This window comes from Phoenix dactylifera, chromosome 10 (assembly GCF_051530095.1).
Source record: "Phoenix dactylifera cultivar Ajwa chromosome 10, Ajwa_hap1_PhDact_Kaust_v1.1, whole genome shotgun sequence".
Classification (NCBI taxonomy): Eukaryota; Viridiplantae; Streptophyta; class Magnoliopsida; order Arecales; family Arecaceae; genus Phoenix; species Phoenix dactylifera.
Window position 1 is genome coordinate 24782085 of NC_143199.1, and position 18297 is coordinate 24800381.

The window sequence follows — 18297 nt, forward strand, 5'->3', positions numbered from 1 at the left end:
AATGCATAATAAAATATATTTTTTCAACAAAAAAAATCAAGGAAGTCGATATATTTGTTTATACTTTATAGGAGTGATTGCTGACTCCCTTAGTTTGACAAAGGAAGTGACTGATAGATTTTGTTAACGTGCGATAATCAATGCTTAAGGGTCAAACTCAGTCCATAGGGAGTAAACTTCTCATGAAGAAAGATGCAAATCTCAAAAGACAACTTGTTGCTTCTTGACTCCATGTGATTTATAATATAAGTGAATTATGATATATAATATAAGTGAACTAGTGCCAAGAGAAGTAAAAATTAGCATGCATGACCTGAGGCTGAAACTTGTATGCATGACTTTGAGAGTCATCAATTTTTTTCTCCTTCCTTTGATAAAAAATCAGCCATCTTCCATGAAAAATATTTTTAGATACATTGTAGCATGGTCTCATTTATGCTTCCATTATCAGGACCTTCTCTTGGATTGCTTTTTATGTTCTGATTTTATTGAGTATATGTTCTGATATGAGTTATCCATCCTAGCAAAATAAAAATAAATAAATAAATGCAAAAAAGTAAGTCATGAAACTTGGTGTTGTTTTTTAATGGAGCAAGTATCAATGCTTGCTTAATGTAATATACTTGATGACCATACATACACTATCAAGATTGGCTAGTGTAAGATCCATATAATCTCTTGATGATCTACATACTAGAACTTGACACATGAAATGCATCAAAAAAGACTATATGGAAATCATGGTAGAAGAAGAACTGGTGTCACAATCTCAAATGCTAAATGGACTATACACAAAAAAATGTAAAAAAAGAGGGTCAATCATTTTATCATATTGCTTCCTCATATTGTTTTTTTGGAAAGAGTTCCTAACTGCTAAATAATTATGATTCAAGATAAGATTGATAATATTTATAATTAAGATTTTTTTTACATAAATATCCTTCTAAAAATTTAAATTTACATGAATACCCTCTTAAAATTTATATTTATTTTTTTATTCTCATAAAATACTGTTTTTGCACAAATGATCCTAATACAGCAGTTCTTCTATCACGATTAATAAAAACCATATTTATTTGAATTAAAAATCATATAAAATTTTGAAATTACTTTTTTATCTTCTATCGCTATCACTTTATGAATATTTTAATCATTTTAATTTTTCAACAACGTTAAATGCTGTGGGTATATTAGCAAAAATAATAATAATAAAGAATAAAATAGTAATACAAGTATTTTATAAGAATATATATATAAATATTAATTTTAAAATAATAAAAAAATATAATTAATAGGTATGGAGAAGGCATGGAAGAGAGTCAAGATCTTAGCAGGAATTTCTGCTCACAAAAGCCAAGATCTTCTGCAGTCTCTGGTTGAATAGAGATTTGCAGCTCTCGGTCCGAGCCGCCACTTGTATGGCCGTATCCCCTAATTCTTCCTTCACTTAGGGCGGAAACGCGCTTGGTGGTCCCCCTGCTTGACCCGCTCCCTCTCCTCCCTTGCCATTCCCAATTCCCCTCGTAAATTTTACGGAGAAGTCCATCCCCACGACCCCCCCAAGTTTCCCATAAATTCCTCTATCCCCCTCCGGATCTGAAGTCGAACTAAACCCCATTCCCACCGCCCTCTCCAGATCTCGATTAGGGGAAGAAAGGAAAGAAACAACCCAATGGCGTCCTCCGACTCCGCCGGCGCCGCCGGATCCGAATTCAACAACGGCCCATTGGCCTCCTCCTCGATCCCGGCGGCGGTGCCGGAGCGGCGGAAGGTGGCGCTGATCGCCGGCATCACCGGCCAGGACGGATCCTACCTGACCGAATTCCTCCTCGGCAAAGGCTACGAAGTCCACGGCCTGATCCGGCGGTCGTCCAACTTCAACACGGCCCGGCTGGACCACCTGTACGTGGACCCCCACAACTCCTCCAAGGCCCGGATGAAGCTCCACTACGCCGACCTCTCCGACGCCTCGTCCCTCCGCCGATGGGTCGACGTCCTCCTCCCCGATGAGGTCTACAACCTCGCCGCCCAGTCGCACGTCGCCGTCTCCTTCGAGATCCCAGACTACACAGCCGACGTCGTCGCCACCGGCTCCCTCCGCCTCCTCGAGGCCGTCCGCTCCTCCTCCTCCTCCTCCGGCAAGCCCATCCGCTACTACCAGGCCGGCTCCTCCGAGATGTTCGGATCCACACCCCCGCCTCAGTCCGAGTCCTCCGCCTTCCACCCCCGCTCCCCATACGCCGCCGCCAAGGTCGCCGCCCACTGGTACACCGTCAACTACCGCGAGGCCTACGGCCTCTTCGCCTGCAACGGCATCCTCTTCAACCACGAGAGCCCCCGTCGCGGGGAGAACTTCGTCACCCGCAAGATCACCCGCGCCGTCGGCCGCATCCGCGTCGGCCTCCAGACCAAGCTTTTCCTCGGCAATCTCTCCGCCGCGAGGGACTGGGGGTTCGCCGGGGACTACGTCGAGGCTATGTGGCTCATGCTGCAGCAGGACGAGCCTGGCGACTACGTCGTTGCCACTGACGAGTCTCACACTGTGCAGGAGTTCCTCGAGGCCGCCTTCGGGTATGTCGGGCTCGACTGGAAGGACCATGTGGTGATCGACAAGAGGTACTTCCGCCCGGCAGAGGTCGATAGCTTGAAGGGGGATTCGTCCAAGGCGAGGAAGGTGCTCGGGTGGAAGCCCAAGGTCGGATTCCAGGAGCTGGTCAAGATGATGGTGGACCAGGACATTGAGCTCGCCAAGAGGGAGAAGGTGCTGGTTGACGCTGGATACATCGATGCCCAGCAGCAACCATAGAGAAATGGGCCTCATTCAGTTGCAAATCTTCCTCGTCCTTCCCTTTAAATTTCGGTTGGATTCGTCTTAGATAAGAAAGTTATAATTTTTCAATGATATTAATATCTGTGTTTTTCTGGGGACATGTGGTTAGTGTTTAAAATTCTGCTGTGATATTTCTTTCTTTGATCGATGAAGTAGACGTTCTCTGTGTCTTTGTTTTGTTCTGGTAATTTCCTTTGATTATTAATACTAAAAGTTGTTATTTTTTTGAGATTAAAAGTTGTTATTAATTTATTGATTAATTTATTTATCGATGCATAATTGCTGGATCTGTTGCTCTGGGTCTCGTTATGTTACAACATGCATTGTTCATCTGAAGGTGGTAGCAGAGAGATTGGATCGTATATGGTATCATCTGTTTGAAGTTTTTCTCCCTACTGTAAGGCTAATTGTATAGCTTATAAAGATTTGGATCTGATCTGATGTACTTTGTTCTTTCGGCTAATCTACTGCTCCATCTGCAGTTCCAAATGCTTTTTAATAAGAGAACCTCTTGCTGGGTATGTGGCCTGTTATGGGTTTTTGTATTGTAGATAATCTCCGTCAGCTTGGCTTTGTGTGCATTCATGTTCTTGTCCAATCTTCATATCTGGAACTGACTCCAAGGTGTTTGTCTGTTAATGATTCAGTGTTATCCTCTGTTCATGCTTAGGCTTAACTGTATGTGCTCCTCCTACGTCTTTGTATGAAAAGATTTGGATCTGATCCAATCAGTTGCTTCCGACTCCAAGTTTCACATTGTTCTGTATAAAAGTCTAAGAGTCAATGCAATTCCAAAGGCTTTACCACAAGCGAACTCCTTGTTGATTGGTTTGTTTTCATATGTAGGATAATGAGTCTTCTTGATTGACATTAGTCTTGTAAGTTGCGGATGCTGCCATCGTTAATACCACTTTTGGACTGCTATGTTTCTTTGTTTCACTTTCTTATTTTCTTATTTTTGTTCTTGGGAATTGTGTATCTGATCAGAATCTGACACAGAACTTGTATTGCTACAATTTGGTCACTGTCTAGGAGGATTATTCCCTTTCAGAGGTGTATATAGACTTGGCTTGTCTAGTGTGCATGATTTGACGGTAGTAGGAGGTGCTTATTCGGTCTGATCTTTTTTTTATTTAGATAAGCAAATGCAGGCTGAATGATATAATCATAGAGATTTAGAGGTTTGCTGTTGTGAGATCTGCAGCAGGACAAATATGAGAAGAAAAGGGTTTATATAGTGGAAAGTTTGAATGCCAATTTAAGTCTCAAAGAATATGGATGGTGGATGTAATCAGGTATGCAATCAGATTTCCATCTGATCTGAGGAAAACGGAAAGAAAATAGATATCAAATAAAGGAGAAAAAAATAGCTAGATGTAAGGTTGTTTTGGATGTTATATGTCTTTCATATGTTGGATTCAAATGTTTTTTCTAGGTTGGATTGCAAAATGATCTGTTGACAGTAGGAACAAGCATAAGAGCAGCTGCAAGTATCATGGAAAGGAAAGTGAAGAAAGGAAGGTTTAGAAACTTGGTTTAGTTACAGTTCAGCTAGACCCATTTAGTTTAATTTTGATTGCTTTTGTGCTTTGGGGAGTTTCCGTCTGACTTCTGGAGCTTTGATCAAAAAAAGTCAGGAGGAAAATTATAAAAAAAAAAAGAAGCAAGCCATGGAAACATACAAAAATTTGGGGTTTTTTGTAATGTTTATGATCAGTGGATGCATGTTTTCAATGTTTTAAGCTGAAAGTTTGATATTATAATATAAACCATGTTAAAAACCAACAAAAACGATAAAAAGATTCATGTGAACATCATTTCAAAGTTTAATATATGTTTCAGTTGTTTGATAAAAAATTAATTATTATGCATAATAATGTGAATTTCTTTAAAAAATAAAATGTAAAAACATAAAAGATAACCAGACATTAACATGGCCTTGTTAATGATGATTTCTGTCGCATTAGATTTGCAAAAAATTAGAGTTGGGGCTTTTATTCCCCCATGTTGTTTGAATTCTTTGGCCTTTCCAAGCGAAATTTGTTAGGCATCCTGGCTTAAGCAAGGTAGTCACTTGACATTTTCATCATCTTCTTCTTCTTCTTGGAAGTGGAGGCTGCAGATTTGCTTTCCGTGGCTTAAAAGTAACCCATCAAAGTAATTTGAGAAGGAAGAAACTCGAACAATGTGAATGGTTTATCCAATATTGGAGCATGAATTTGTTTGAGCAGGAATAATTATTTCATGAAAATTTCTAGTTGGTGAGAAGTAACATAGTAAATTTTATAACTTTGAAAGTAAAGATAGAATTGCTAGAAGTACCTACTCACAGATGAGGAATTCTACTATGCAAGCCAAACCTTTTTTTTTTAACTTAGAAAAATTGAGCAAGAGCTTAGAATCAACAATAATTTCCTAAATGGATTTAAAGAAATTAAGAAATTTATACTAAAATGATACTAAATACAAATAATGAATAAAAATCGTTTCCAATCTTGTTTCGGCCAAACGGTCTGAGACCACCGAAACTGGAAGAATATGACCAAAACTGCAGGTTAGTTTCAGCTTGATCTTGGCCAAAACTGATCAATATTGTTTGAAAACCAATTGGTTTTAGGTGAAACCTGAAACAAAGGAAGTAAGCAAAATTACTTTTTCTCTACTATAGAATCTTTAAATGAGAAAATAAGTTGGAGAATGAAGAGTCAGCTGGGGAATTATAAATTTTATGTTGCTCAGGAAGTTGACTGAGAAGTTTCGAGGCATGGTTCAGAAATGTTAGACACAACTTTAGTGATCCTTTGTCGAAGTATCTACTATAGGGAAAAAATTTACAGGGGTCTGTTGAAATTATTATAGCATATGATGTACAACTTGGCTGTTGGATTTCCTCTAAGTCTGCTGTGAGTTTCTTAAATGTCCAATTTTGTCCCAAAAATTGATAATTCTGTCTTGAGATGTTGGAAGCATATTTTTCCAGTGATCCGGGTTCGTGTGGATTTTATAGGACAACCTGATTCAAGCTGTTTTGCAGCACATTTGACTTGGTTGAATCGTGATTTCGCTGTCTTTCCACGTGAACAGTTCATCATGAATCTACTGCTGTTGAAGAAACTTTAATTAACACTCATCCTTGTTGAACAGTAGAGGTAGATTTTTTCCTCCTATTTTTTGTTCAGTCGAGAAGGATAAGGACAATATTGTTCAAATCAATTTAAATGTTACATATATAGGATTTGTTGTTTAGATTCTTTCCATGTGGTACAATACCATGAAAATGTATTTCAACTAGGAATGTCAATCCATGCTCTTTTCATAATTTTGATATCAAGCTGAACTTTCACCTTATTAGTTAGGGAACCTCCTGGCTTTGTCTAGGTCTTTCCCATTGCTAATCACTAAATATTGACAATCAAGTGATTGAGCTTAAAGTATTTCTGAGGCTACTTGCATTGCATTCTGCTTGGTGAAGCCTCTCTGCAGTGCTCAGGGGTGAGTAATGATGTCGAAGCTTACCAATTTAATACACCTAACTTTATCTGGGATCTGCTGATCTGGCTGTCAAATTAACAGGTCCACTTTCCTCTTACCTTCAAATTTCCCCTACTAAGTTGTCTGAACTTTTTTGCACATAGAAATGTTGTTTGGATATTGGGAACATACCTGCTCTTTTTGCACTTATTCTAAATAGTGGCCTCCAATTTTCTAGTTGGAATCATCAGTGTGCACTGTTTTATTCATCCTCCTCAAATTTGAAACATTTTGCGATGTAGTTTATATTGCTGGAAATATACATTAGGTGCTTGCTGGTACCAACCTGTCAGAGAACTGTTTCTTTCTGGAAAAAAGAGATTTTTTTCATATCATATTATACTACAGTTTTTATCATAACATAGCTTCTGCTATTTTTCTGAGAACTGTCTACCGAAAAAGGTCAAGCTAAACTATATCCACTACCCTATAGAAGATCATCCACCTGACATCTTGATCTATTTGTACTCGTAATGTTGCCATCCAGATGGCTAGTAATGCCAGCATTACTCATGTTTACTTTGCTTGTCATGTAAGCATAACATGCATAATTTATGATTTTAATCTCTTTCGATTGCAAGACTGGCTTAGTTTTTCCCTATGCTCTACTTACATTTTTTTTTCCGAAGGGTGCTTGTCTTAAAAGCCATCGTATAGACAGAAGTATTTTCAAAAGCATGTGAAACATTATAACATCAAATGAGATGACTTGCGAGATATTGGAGGAAAATAAAAAGCCTTGAAAAATCTATTAACAATAGAATTTCCTATAAGGATTAAAGTTAGTTTCATGTTCTAAATGGACAAGGTGTAGTAAATCGAATTGTATCCACATGGTATCTTAAACTTATTCTAAGACCAGAAAATGGATCGATTTTTGTTTATTTTTTTTACTTTATTTATTGGCATGCAAAATTTATTATATAAAGATACTCAATTAGATGTAAGTTGCATAGTATTAATAATTTTTGGATTAAAAATTCAGGATACTTGAAACTTTACTAGGGCAAGTTTCAATATTATTTCCTTTTAACTATTTTTCTTTTGTTAAATTAACCTATTCTATAATTATTTAGAATTAATATATTCAAATAATCTATCCTTGAATTGATCCATGAGATATCTTGCATATTCAATACAAGGACGCCTACACCAAATCAAATAAAAGAGATGATGACCACAAATGGTGTTAAGTATCCAATGAAAAAAATGCAATTGTCGGGTGTCAAGAAAAGTTTTCAATTTTATTATGATTATAAAGATTTTCACTTTTATTTATATGGTGTGCCAAATATTTATTTTTTTAAATCAGCAAATGAATGAAACTATCCTTAAAGATAAGGCAAATTTTTAATACTATATGTGTTGCATATCCAAGGAATATAAAAACTTGACAATCAAGGCTTCTCGTGTACTAAATAGAATATCGTTTTAGAAGTATCTTTATCCGCATACTTATTTATAATCATCTGTGATTAGTTTTATATTGTTTTATCAAAAATTTATAGTTTGTGGATGATAGTTGATGAGAGCATTTTCATTTAAACATGTGAAGGGGGAAAATATTAGAGGGACGATTCCCTCGATCCCCATTTGATGATAGATTCACCTGCAGGCGATTTAAAGAGTTCTAAACATCATTGCTCCGCTCCCTACTACTAATTAGTGTTAACGTGGCCTTCTGGAAATTGGGATGCACAAAGTGCACATACCCTTCTCTGACTCTTTCCTTCTTTCACTCTTCTATGGTATTTCGCCATGGATGCTTTTTTGGTTTCTTCACACATCCGGGGGTAAAATAGTTGATGATCGAACTTTCCTGTTTTAAGGGATGAATGTGGAAAACATTAGAGGATATCTAGATTTTCTCAATCCCCATTTGATGATTGATTCACCTTCAAGTGATACGGAAAATACTGAGACATCAATGGGCACTCTGCAATGCTGATTGGATGCCTCTTTGCCTATTCAAATTGCCTGCACCGAATCCAAGCCCTTTAGATTTTGCAAAAACTTTGAAAAGTCCTCATCCATTGCCCTAAGGGGGAAATGGTATGTGGTGAGAGGCCGAGGAAATGCTCAATTGAACGAGTACGCTGCTCGCCCCCCTTGGATTCATTCCTCTCTAACCACAGGAAAATTCTCAGCACTACGTCTAGTGCTGAGAATACCAACTACCAAAACACAATGCTGGAAGGAGTCCGAATTCAGTGTACGGTTCACTGAATCAAGAAAAAGAAATGTTAAACTACTGCAACATCAAGTATCCAAGTATCCACATTGGTGATGGGTTTAAGAAAAAGAGAAACATAAAAAAATATCATTCCCCTGGTAGATTTGAACCATGAGACTGTGTCTTGAAGATGGTTTGATCGACACCTTGGTCCTGCTTGATCTGACAATATTAACGACAAAAGGTTGTCTCAATTTATTACAATCAAAACCCAACACATCAGGGTTGCCTATGGAAGCACAAACAACTCCCCCGAACCCAGCCGCATATCACAAAAAACGCATGCTAACATAGAAAACTATGGGCAGAAGCTTATGTTAAACAATAATGTACATCATGTAATCTTGATCTGCTCCTTGCCCATCACTCACACCATTCACACCATATGCTAATAACAAAAGCACAAGATGTATCGGAAACATGACTGAATTAGCTAACCTTCCATTTGACATGAAATCCATAATATTTTTAGGATGAGTTCAGATCATATGTTGCTCAGAAGGCTTGGTCATCTTTGCCATCTCCTCTCTGAAAACAGAGATTTCAAGATGTGAGACAATGATCAAGATATCAGTAAGGTCGAACAAAGAGGGTAGTTATTAATAATCAGGTTAATAGCAAAATTACAGCTTAAGAACATGTTCACTCAAGGAATGCCCAGACTCAAGATGAACAGGATGGATGAATTTGAACTTCGGTGCCATATCAAAAAGAGGTTTTGGAATTTCAAAAGAGTGTCAATTTGTCATTTTTATATATTACATGTAATTTAGCTTTTATTATTATCACATAAGGATATAGTTAAGTGAACATTGAAAAACTCTCACCCTATTTTGTATATGTTTTTCATCTTTCTAACATCCACCACAGGTATTCTTTATTTTTTCCTCATTTCCCAATCTCCTAATAGACCTAACACCCCGCGCCCCCCACCAAAAAAAAGAAAAGTTCTCCCTCAATGTCCATGTTCTCAGTTTTCCTAATATTTCAGTTTTTTATTTCCGTATTGCTTGCATTTCATGGTTGCCCGTCTAGCTCAGTTGGTAGAGCGCAAGGCTCTTAACCTTGTGGTCGTGGGTTCGAGCCCCACGGTGGGCATTTGTTAAATTTATTTTTTATTTCCTCAGCTCTTGTTTGTCTTCTTGTTTCATTTTTGTTTTGTATTTAACTATTTTTTATTTAACCGCTTCATGTTTCATACTTTACATTTTTTATTTTATGTTCTATTATAATTTTATATATATTTGACTTTGTTTTTATCTTTTTTATTTTTTTTATTTCATTTATTTTGTTTTATTAGAATATTCAGGTCTAGGGTATAAAGCTCTTCATTTTCTATCAGGAATACTATATAATTGATTATAAATAGATAACTAAATTTAAAAAGCAGTAGTTAATATTCATATTTTATTTATTGTTTGTTTTATGAAATATGTAATACACAGCTATTTGCCAGTCCAAAGAAAGTGCATGCTTTCCAAATCTAAACAGTTAATATTTAGAAAATTCTTATATTGTAATCCTAGAATAGCAGGATGTTTGATTCACCTAGGATGAATTTCAATATTAGAATTGTTTAAAGGAACTATAACTTGATGATGCATGTTTAAATTTACTCGTTAATGCACTACACTGTCAGCTATCATGGTAGTGCCAAAAACTGTGAACAAGTTCTGCAACTTGCAATTTCCTCAGCTTCTGTGTTAAAGTTGGCATCAACAATGCCATTTCTACTGTCAGCAAACTTGAGCCACAGGAGTATAATAGGACAACTATTTGATTTCACTTAAATCCAGTGCTCCTAACTTGGTGTGACCACAAATGTTATAAATAAAAAATTGATATTGTTGTTTTATGATTACAAATTTTAAAGTCCAAAGTGATTGTAAATTAATATCTGAAGCTTTGCTTATTCAGTGATTTTACAAACAAATTTGATGAAAGTTTATCCAGCTGTAAGTGGACTACAACAGATGACATACGAGGGGTAAGATCTATTCCAGCTAAAAGATTGTAGTACCGCTAACAGAACATAATGCCAAAAAAAAGAAACATAAGATAAAGATTGTACATGTTAAAAGAGCTAGGTTAATCAGCATCCACAATGGTTAACGGACGTTTGCCAATTAGAATGATCCCATCAAACAATTCATTACAGGGCACTATACTAGATGGCATTGAGCATTAGATAAATCTAAATTAGTTGGATTAGCAAACTAAACAAATCTAGCATCTGCAGTGCATGATAGAAGTGGACGGAATATTGACAAGTTACCTGCAGAATTATGAGGAGAATGAGTGGCATTGCCCTTTGAATACTGTTGTGCTTGTGATGTTGACCTCTGCATGCGTGGGGAGGAACCTTGTTTGTCATTCGCCATAGGTAAGGAATGTCTTTTCTTCATTTGATTATCATGCACATCAGGGCTCAATTTTGGAGAAATACTTGCATGGGCCTTAGCCCTTGCAGACTTGGTGGCTTGCATGTAACTTGGAAGGGAATTGCTACTGCTGATCCTGTGTTCATGATCAACATGATCCGGTTTAGCCATCCCGAATGAGCTGCGCCTCTTTGCATTCTTTGAATCCCTTGTCAATTGTTCAGTCCTTCCACCTGAATCATTGTTTGGATTAGATGGTGACCTCTTGCCTGCCAGTTGAGATCTTTGCTTTTGAATAGGCATATTATCATCTTTTTTGCTCTTTTTGGCATTTACCGATATCTGACTTGATGGTGTTCCATGTGCCTCAGTGACTGTTGTACAGCTTTTGGGGGTTCCTTCTAGTGATAACCGCATCTGTGGATCTACAGAATTTTCCAGTTGAGTCGGCATATCTGCTGTGGTTGGCTCAGCGGGCTGTTGTTCCACCTGCACTACATCATTGGCAGCAGTTGAGTTGAGTAGATTTCCAGCACTTTCCTCAGGTTGTTGCGGCTGAAGGACCTCCGAATCAAAGGAAGAGTTCTTGTCTTCAGTCTTCATTTTAAGATTAAGATCAGTATCAGCATCACCACTGACATCATGGTGCCCTTTCTCCAAAGATCCAATTTCTAGGACAATTTCCCCACCTTCAGTTTCAGATCTGTCTGGTGAGTCGAGTGTGGAGGAGATAGAAATTTCAGTGTCGCATTCTGAAGCAGCAATTTGAACTCTTGGATCACAAGATACACTGTTCTCTGTAAAGCTTATGTCCTTACTCTCTTTTGAAGCATCTATCTGAAAATGATAACTATCTAATTTTGACTTGGCTGTAGCATCTTGATAAGCAGAATTACTACACCTGCTGATAGAAGAGCTTGAGGTCGGCACTTCGAATTTTGACTGTGCAGCAGCAAATGCTGGATTGCATGGTTTTCTCAACCCCTGTACAAGCTTCTTTCCTTCAGTTCCTACCGGCTCAAAGACTGCACTGTTAGAAGTATTCTTCAGGCCATTGCAGTCAAAATCAGGCTTCTCAGAAACATCATCAAGCACTATTTTTTCAGCTGAATTTGATTTCAAATGCTTTTGACTTGAGAGAGAATCTGTAGTTGTTTCATTAACATTTTCAATCTTCATATGATTCTCTTGTGTGATACCCAAAGTCTCATTTTTGAACTGAGTTTTTTCCTGGTCATCCTTCACCAATGAAATTGAGCAATTATCTGGAACAGATATTGGAGCCTCAAACTTCAAGGTACCAGAATTTTTAGCTGTAACAACCCCTTTGCCATTAGCTAGCACTCTTATTTCCTCTGGAGCAAACTCTGCATCATATGACATAAAGACTGCAGGTGGAACCTCCTTGCTTGCTTCGAAATCAACCAACTCCGTGTTTTCTTCTCGTCCCTGACAACCCTGATTAAACTTTTTCTCCAGCTGCTGCCCTATATCTGATGAAGTAACGGCCATCCACCTCTCCAACCATTTCCATGCCGAATCATCAGATTTTGAGGCATCACATTTTATGTGAATGGGTTTTTTCTTTGGCGCAGCCTCCAAAAGCTTGATAAAACGGAAACATGTAAATTAATTTTAAAGGAAAAAAATATTAAGATTACAAACCACTGTTACAATGGTGAACTTGTCAAAAAGATAGAGTGCTCGTACCTGATGAGCAAATCCATTTGAAAGGAGTATCTTAGTTGAGGAATATGTTTTGTTTGGTTTTATGCAAGAATTTTCCTTCTCCTGCACCCGGAAAATATCAATCTGGTAAGACATAAAACAACAAATATAATGCTTCACAAGAAGAAGAAAGCATTTTCATAGCATATGATGACAAATATTGAACAATGTGGCACATAGCTCAGTCTATTGATAAATACAAATACTACTTTAAGCAACCCTTCACCCTCTTCTCAAAATGCAATCAAAAATTAATCCTCTAATGAAAGTTGAATAAGCCAGAGTTATTTATGACCGATTCCAGGAGAGATGAATATATGTTGCAGCTTGAATAGGAAACATAGGACGAGAAAATATAAAAATAACAAGATTATCCAAATCCCAATCACAGTCAGCCACAACACATTTGCTAATAATGTGATGGTAGGGTCAGAACTGAGTCAGCAGACTTACAAGGTGAGTCCTGCCAAGATCAAGAGTTGCATTGGCTAAGATCTTTGATTGTAATCTAAGGCTAGAAAGAGGCTGCTCATAAATTCTTATAATAGAATAATGGAATCTTTGTTGTAATTTAGAACATAATTATTTAAAAATAGTGAAATAAAATATTTTATGCAACCCCAAGGTCATTCTGCTCTATGATGTGAATCAATAATTAGTGAAGCAAAAAGGACTTTACCAATAGTCTTGATCTCTGGGAATGTACCTGGAGCTTATTCTCTTGTGCAGCTAACTTCTCAACTAATTGACATTTATGACGAGCTCGCACAAATGCTTGCAATTTTACAATGGCTTGGACACAACGCAATGTTCCAATGGCCTGTCTTCTAACCAAATGTCCACGTACAGCAGCTTGCAATTTGACAACACTCTTAAGTTTTTGTAATCCTCTCCTAGCCTGAACACATTCACAGGAAATCAGAGAAATATAATACAAACCCTTGGAAAATACGCAAAGCAATTGCAACTGAGAAAAGAATATACCAAGAATCCCCGAGTGGCAGCCTGAATGACAATAACAACAGATTCATCGAGGTGGATGTCATTGGCAATGGAATTTTCATCAGTTGCCAGCAGATTAGCTACTCCAGAATTCATGACAGCAGATGGTAAGGGGAAGGTTTCATTTATCTTTTGTTCTGTGGGTTTTTTTCCTGGAATAGAAGAATATATTGGAGAATCAAAAGTATTCGTCGGGACTTGTATGCTTTCCTTGTTATAGCTGACAGACACAGGATCTGAGACCACACTATTGCTTAGCACTCTGTGCCTGGTTGATCTCTTTCGGAAACTCCATCGGCGTCTATCTGATGAAGTTTTGCTCTGAGAAAGAATGGATTAAAGTCAGGAAGCTTCAAATCAGTAAATAATAATAATAAGATAACATGGGACAAGCAATGGAGGAATCAGCCTATCTGAAGCTTCACATGCTGCCAACTTTTATTGTAACAAGGAAGGACAGAGGAAGAAATCCACATGCAGTGCTCAAGTTATATTATTTTGGTATTATGTTGTCATGACTCGTATGTCTCTGATGAGGACAAATTATTCACCAATTAGGCAAGTGTTAACTGCGTCCTCAATTTGAGAAAAACTTACAAGATGCTCATATAAAGTTGTATAAGCTAACACAATCACCAAACCAATTCAGTGTTGTGCCAATTATCTCCCAGTATTTTCCAACTCATGCAAAATCCAAGCAAAGACATTCTCGAACTCAGATCCATGGTGCTGGACAACTTAATTGTGTTTCTTTTTTTTTCTTCTCTCTCACATTTTCTTAGTAAATAATTAAGATCAACCGCCACAGTCCTGCTCAATCAACACATCATTTCCCAACCGTGCCTGCAGTTCCTGACAAGCCCCTACATCCGATCCATCAGGTTTAAGGAACATCTCATAAATTGTCCCAGCCAGATCTAGTAATGGGGTGTTCCCAAGGGATCAAAGATTACAAAACACAGTTGTTGGCTACATTAAACTTTTGGATCAAATTAAAATTATAACATCAACATCAATTCTTTTCTCCCAAAAATTATGAGAAAAATAATCACAAACCTAATCTCTCTTTCAGATCCAAAACGAACAGAACATCCACTTAAGCAGCACCAACATTTAATCATGAAAAACATGCACAAGTAACCAATTTCCCAAATCAATGCATTCCAGCACCCCGATCAATTCCCGGTCCTCTTCCCGAAGGGCAGTACTCACAGCAGAGAGAAAAATCAACACTTAGAAACAAACAATGTGCCTCTCAATGCAGCCCAGTAGCAACTCCTAATAGAACCCAGACACCCATCGCAAGAGAAATAGGGAGGGAAAGAGAAAAGGACAAAAATGATATTTTTATGAGACCTCTGCACCTTTTTTGAGCATCCACATCCATGGATCTGGTAACTATCCAAAACAAACCCAAGCCAGTAAAAAGATCAAACTTTACCCAAATTCCACCACAATCCCCACAGTTCCAACTCAACCACAACCAAACCCACCACGCCACTCTCATAACCTCATCTAAGCCTCCACCAAATTCACAACTAAAGAACAAGAAACAAGCTTCAACCCTCCAATCAAACAGCAATGCACAGCAAAACGAACAAAGAAGAGACCGCGACAAAGAGAAGCAATTACCTCAGCCATCGAATTATCCCCGTCGTCATCCACATCCGCGCCGCCAGTGCAAGCAATCATCCTCAAGCAGGATCTCTTCGATCTCCCCATCGCCCCCTCCGACGATTTTTTCACGAATTCTTCTCCCTTTTCTCTAGGTTTTCAGAGAGGGAGAGAGAGTGCTTCTCCTCGGTTTCGCAGTAGCGTTTCAGCTGGCGGCCATGCCGCTCTACATCATTTATTTTTTTGGGAGCTCGACATTGTCGGATTTTTTAGGAAAAAGAGGAGTGGGTTTTAAATCGGGTTTAATTCGGGGGCTCGCGTCCACTATTTCCACGCGCGTCCTCTTCCCAACCGTTTTGCGTCGCCTCTAAAACTTGCCGAATGAAGGAAAGAAAGGTCCGTTTCCGTTACGTTCCGGTCAATCGACAATCACGGACAGGATGTGGTAAGCTCACTGCGGTGATGGGATCCGGTTTTCATGTTTCCGGTGGATGAGGCGATCTCAACGGCAACCGGTCACGAGATTCGCGAGAAACCGCCCCTAGATACAGGCAGCTGGCCGTATATTATTTCGTTGCGTTTCGGCTTAGTACGTACGTAGTAGACTCCGGCTCAGTACGTATGGTTAAACTTAAAGATGACGGCCGTTTTTTCATCGTAACGGCTACCATAGATATCCTAATAGAGAAGAAGCAAATAATTCTCAACACCCGGCTACTAAATAACTTCTCAAAATTTTCAAATATAATAATATAAATTCAAATCTCTTTACAAACTCAAAAAATATTATAATTTGAGTAACAAGGTTGTAATAATATTTTTTTTGATGATAATAAGGTAAAAATATTTTTGCCAAACCATATAAGTAAAATAAATATTAAAATTTCTAATGTACTACTGATCCATCTTATATTTTGTGCAAAACTCATAAGTTTGATGCTGATTCCAATTTGCAGTAATAGAAAAGAAACACTATTAAAGTGATATTTTATATTTATAATAAAGTAACAACATGTTTATACAGTTATTATAATATAGAATAATTGCTATTATGATCAAAAGTGAACTATAAAGTAGCAAATAATAAAAGAATTATTGGGGTAGTAACTATTTTTTGATTATGTTAATTAATTATAAAATAAAATATTTTTAAATTTTAAATATTCTAATTGAATATATAAATAGTTAAAAAGCCAAGTCAAATTATTGTAACTCTGGCTATCGCTTAAATATCCGTGCATATATATATAGATGCAAAAAAAAAAAGGATCACCTGAACCATTCTTCATGGCCATTGTTTCACTGCTTTTGTTTTCTGCCTTTCCTTTTATAGTAACTAAATTAATTATGCCAGCTCAATTTATAATAATCAAATTTCTACGACAAAAGAGCTGCCCGTTATTTTCTACCTAACGGTAATTAACGGTTGATTAGGATAGGGATAAACGGCGTTACTAACTGCATCGGCTAACGGACGCCACCTTTCATGCGCCGCTGGCGAGCGGGGGACCAAACCGAGATCTCTGCGCAGATACTTCTCAGGAACAACTTTATTACAAGAATCAGTCACTCAATTTCGCGATCCATGGATGGCCCATCAGGGCCCAGTGCACCAAACTTCAGTAATTTCAACGGTTCCTGCGGAACATCTGAAACTATCTAATATAGCCGTACACGGTGGGGCCCGGGAGGCAACGGGGGTTGTCGAGGACCGCTGGGGCAGCGGAAAGTGCAACGTGTCATCATGCCATCGGCTATAATCCGGGACGCGTGCTTCTGGCACGTGCAAGGAAAACGCGTGTGCAGACCGCGCCGCCCAAAGTTGATCGTCCGAACGATATGCGTCCTGTGATCCGATCCTATGATACTGACCGTTGGATGTGAAAGGGGAATACAAATTAAACATTATAGCCTTGTTCAGCATGGTTTGGGAAAGTAGGCTATTTCACCTGTTTGTTGTTTTTTCTGAATGAAAGTCCTTATAATTGAGTTGTAGATTAAGGTTTGGAAGGTTGGATAGGTTGTCTTTCATGATAAGATTATTATTGGTAAGGTGTTTGGGAGAGTCTTTGTCATGAAGATAGGGGACAAGGACACTCTACTCCATGTTGCTTGTGATGGAAAAAAGAGGCCTCGGATACAATACAGGATCATAATAAGTAGGGTAGCATCTAGTGTGCTTTTTTTTCCTTTTTTGGTGAAACATCTAGTATGCCTTTGAGGGTGGCACACTTCACTTGAAGCCTCCATCTCTAGGTTTTCTTAAGATCAACTTTAATAGTAGTACGGAATTCGTGATTCGGAATGAGGGACCTGCATTGGTAGCTGCAGAAGGATGTCGGTTCTTTGATGTAATTATCCCTCTTATAGAGATAAGATGAGCCTAAGAGGGCTTAGTTTATATAGCTGTAGTCCGAAAGGCTCCTAATGTAATTCTTGCAGGGGATTCTAAAATGGCTATCGGTTGCTTATTAAATTAGCAGACCTATGCTCACGATTCCCACCCCATCGTGGGGGATATTAGGAGGATGATCGGCATCTTGCAGTCTTTCAAGACTATTCATATTTATAAGAAGACGAACAATGCAGCAGACTGAATGACTTTCTATTTTGCAAGATACTCGGGTTCAATTATTTGGAATTTGCCCTAAGGAGTACCAACTCAATTGAGGATCATGTAACCGTGCTGCCCTACCCCACCCCATCTTCGTAGTCCTAAAGATCATGTATGTGTAGCTGGAAAAAGGGCCACTGTCTCTCAAGTCTAACAAATTGTTGATTACATTACATGAGATTTTCAAACTCTGCTAGAATTTGATGCATAAAATAGTTTTCATATGATGTGCAAGTCAACTGTAGAGAAAATCATATACACTCTATCCCTAGATTATCAAAACTAAAGAGGACAATAAAATGTGAAAGTTTAACAAGACAAAATATTACAGGAAGCAGGAGTGAAATGAAGATTAAATCTTGAG

The 18297-nt window shown here is 38.0% G+C and overlaps 2 protein-coding genes and 1 non-coding gene across 8 annotated transcripts; 2 read left to right on the top strand and 1 right to left on the bottom strand.

Moving 5' to 3' along the window:
* The first annotated feature begins 1338 nt into the window (after window positions 1-1338).
* On the top strand, window positions 1339-3067 carry LOC103716331 (GDP-mannose 4,6 dehydratase 1-like). Its single transcript, XM_008804287.6, has one exon. The coding sequence runs from the start codon at window positions 1673-1675 to the stop codon at window positions 2804-2806; it is 1134 nt and encodes a 377-aa protein (XP_008802509.2). The 5' UTR covers window positions 1339-1672; the 3' UTR covers window positions 2807-3067.
* A 5698-nt stretch (window positions 3068-8765) lies between these two features.
* Window positions 8766-15682, bottom strand: LOC103716349 (protein IQ-DOMAIN 32-like). 6 transcript variants are annotated; one of them, XM_017845015.5, is made up of 6 exons: window positions 15338-15682; window positions 13688-14026; window positions 13410-13601; window positions 12686-12787; window positions 10870-12580; window positions 8766-9122 (listed from the first exon to the last, which is right to left on the bottom strand). In XM_017845015.5, the coding sequence occupies exons 1-6, from the start codon at window positions 15425-15427 to the stop codon at window positions 9103-9105; spliced, it is 2454 nt and encodes an 817-aa protein (XP_017700504.5). In that variant the 5' UTR covers window positions 15428-15682; the 3' UTR covers window positions 8766-9102. The 6 variants fall into 6 exon arrangements, with proteins under 6 accessions (XP_017700504.5, XP_038978002.3, XP_038978001.3 ...); XM_039122074.3 differs by having other exon boundaries at window positions 12686-12766; window positions 15338-15672; XM_039122073.3 differs by having other exon boundaries at window positions 12686-12766; window positions 13383-13601; window positions 15338-15672.
* On the top strand, window positions 9620-9692 carry TRNAK-CUU (transfer RNA lysine (anticodon CUU)). Its single transcript has one exon. It is a non-coding gene; the product is annotated as a tRNA-Lys (tRNA).
* Window positions 15683-18297: the final 2615 nt, after the last annotated feature.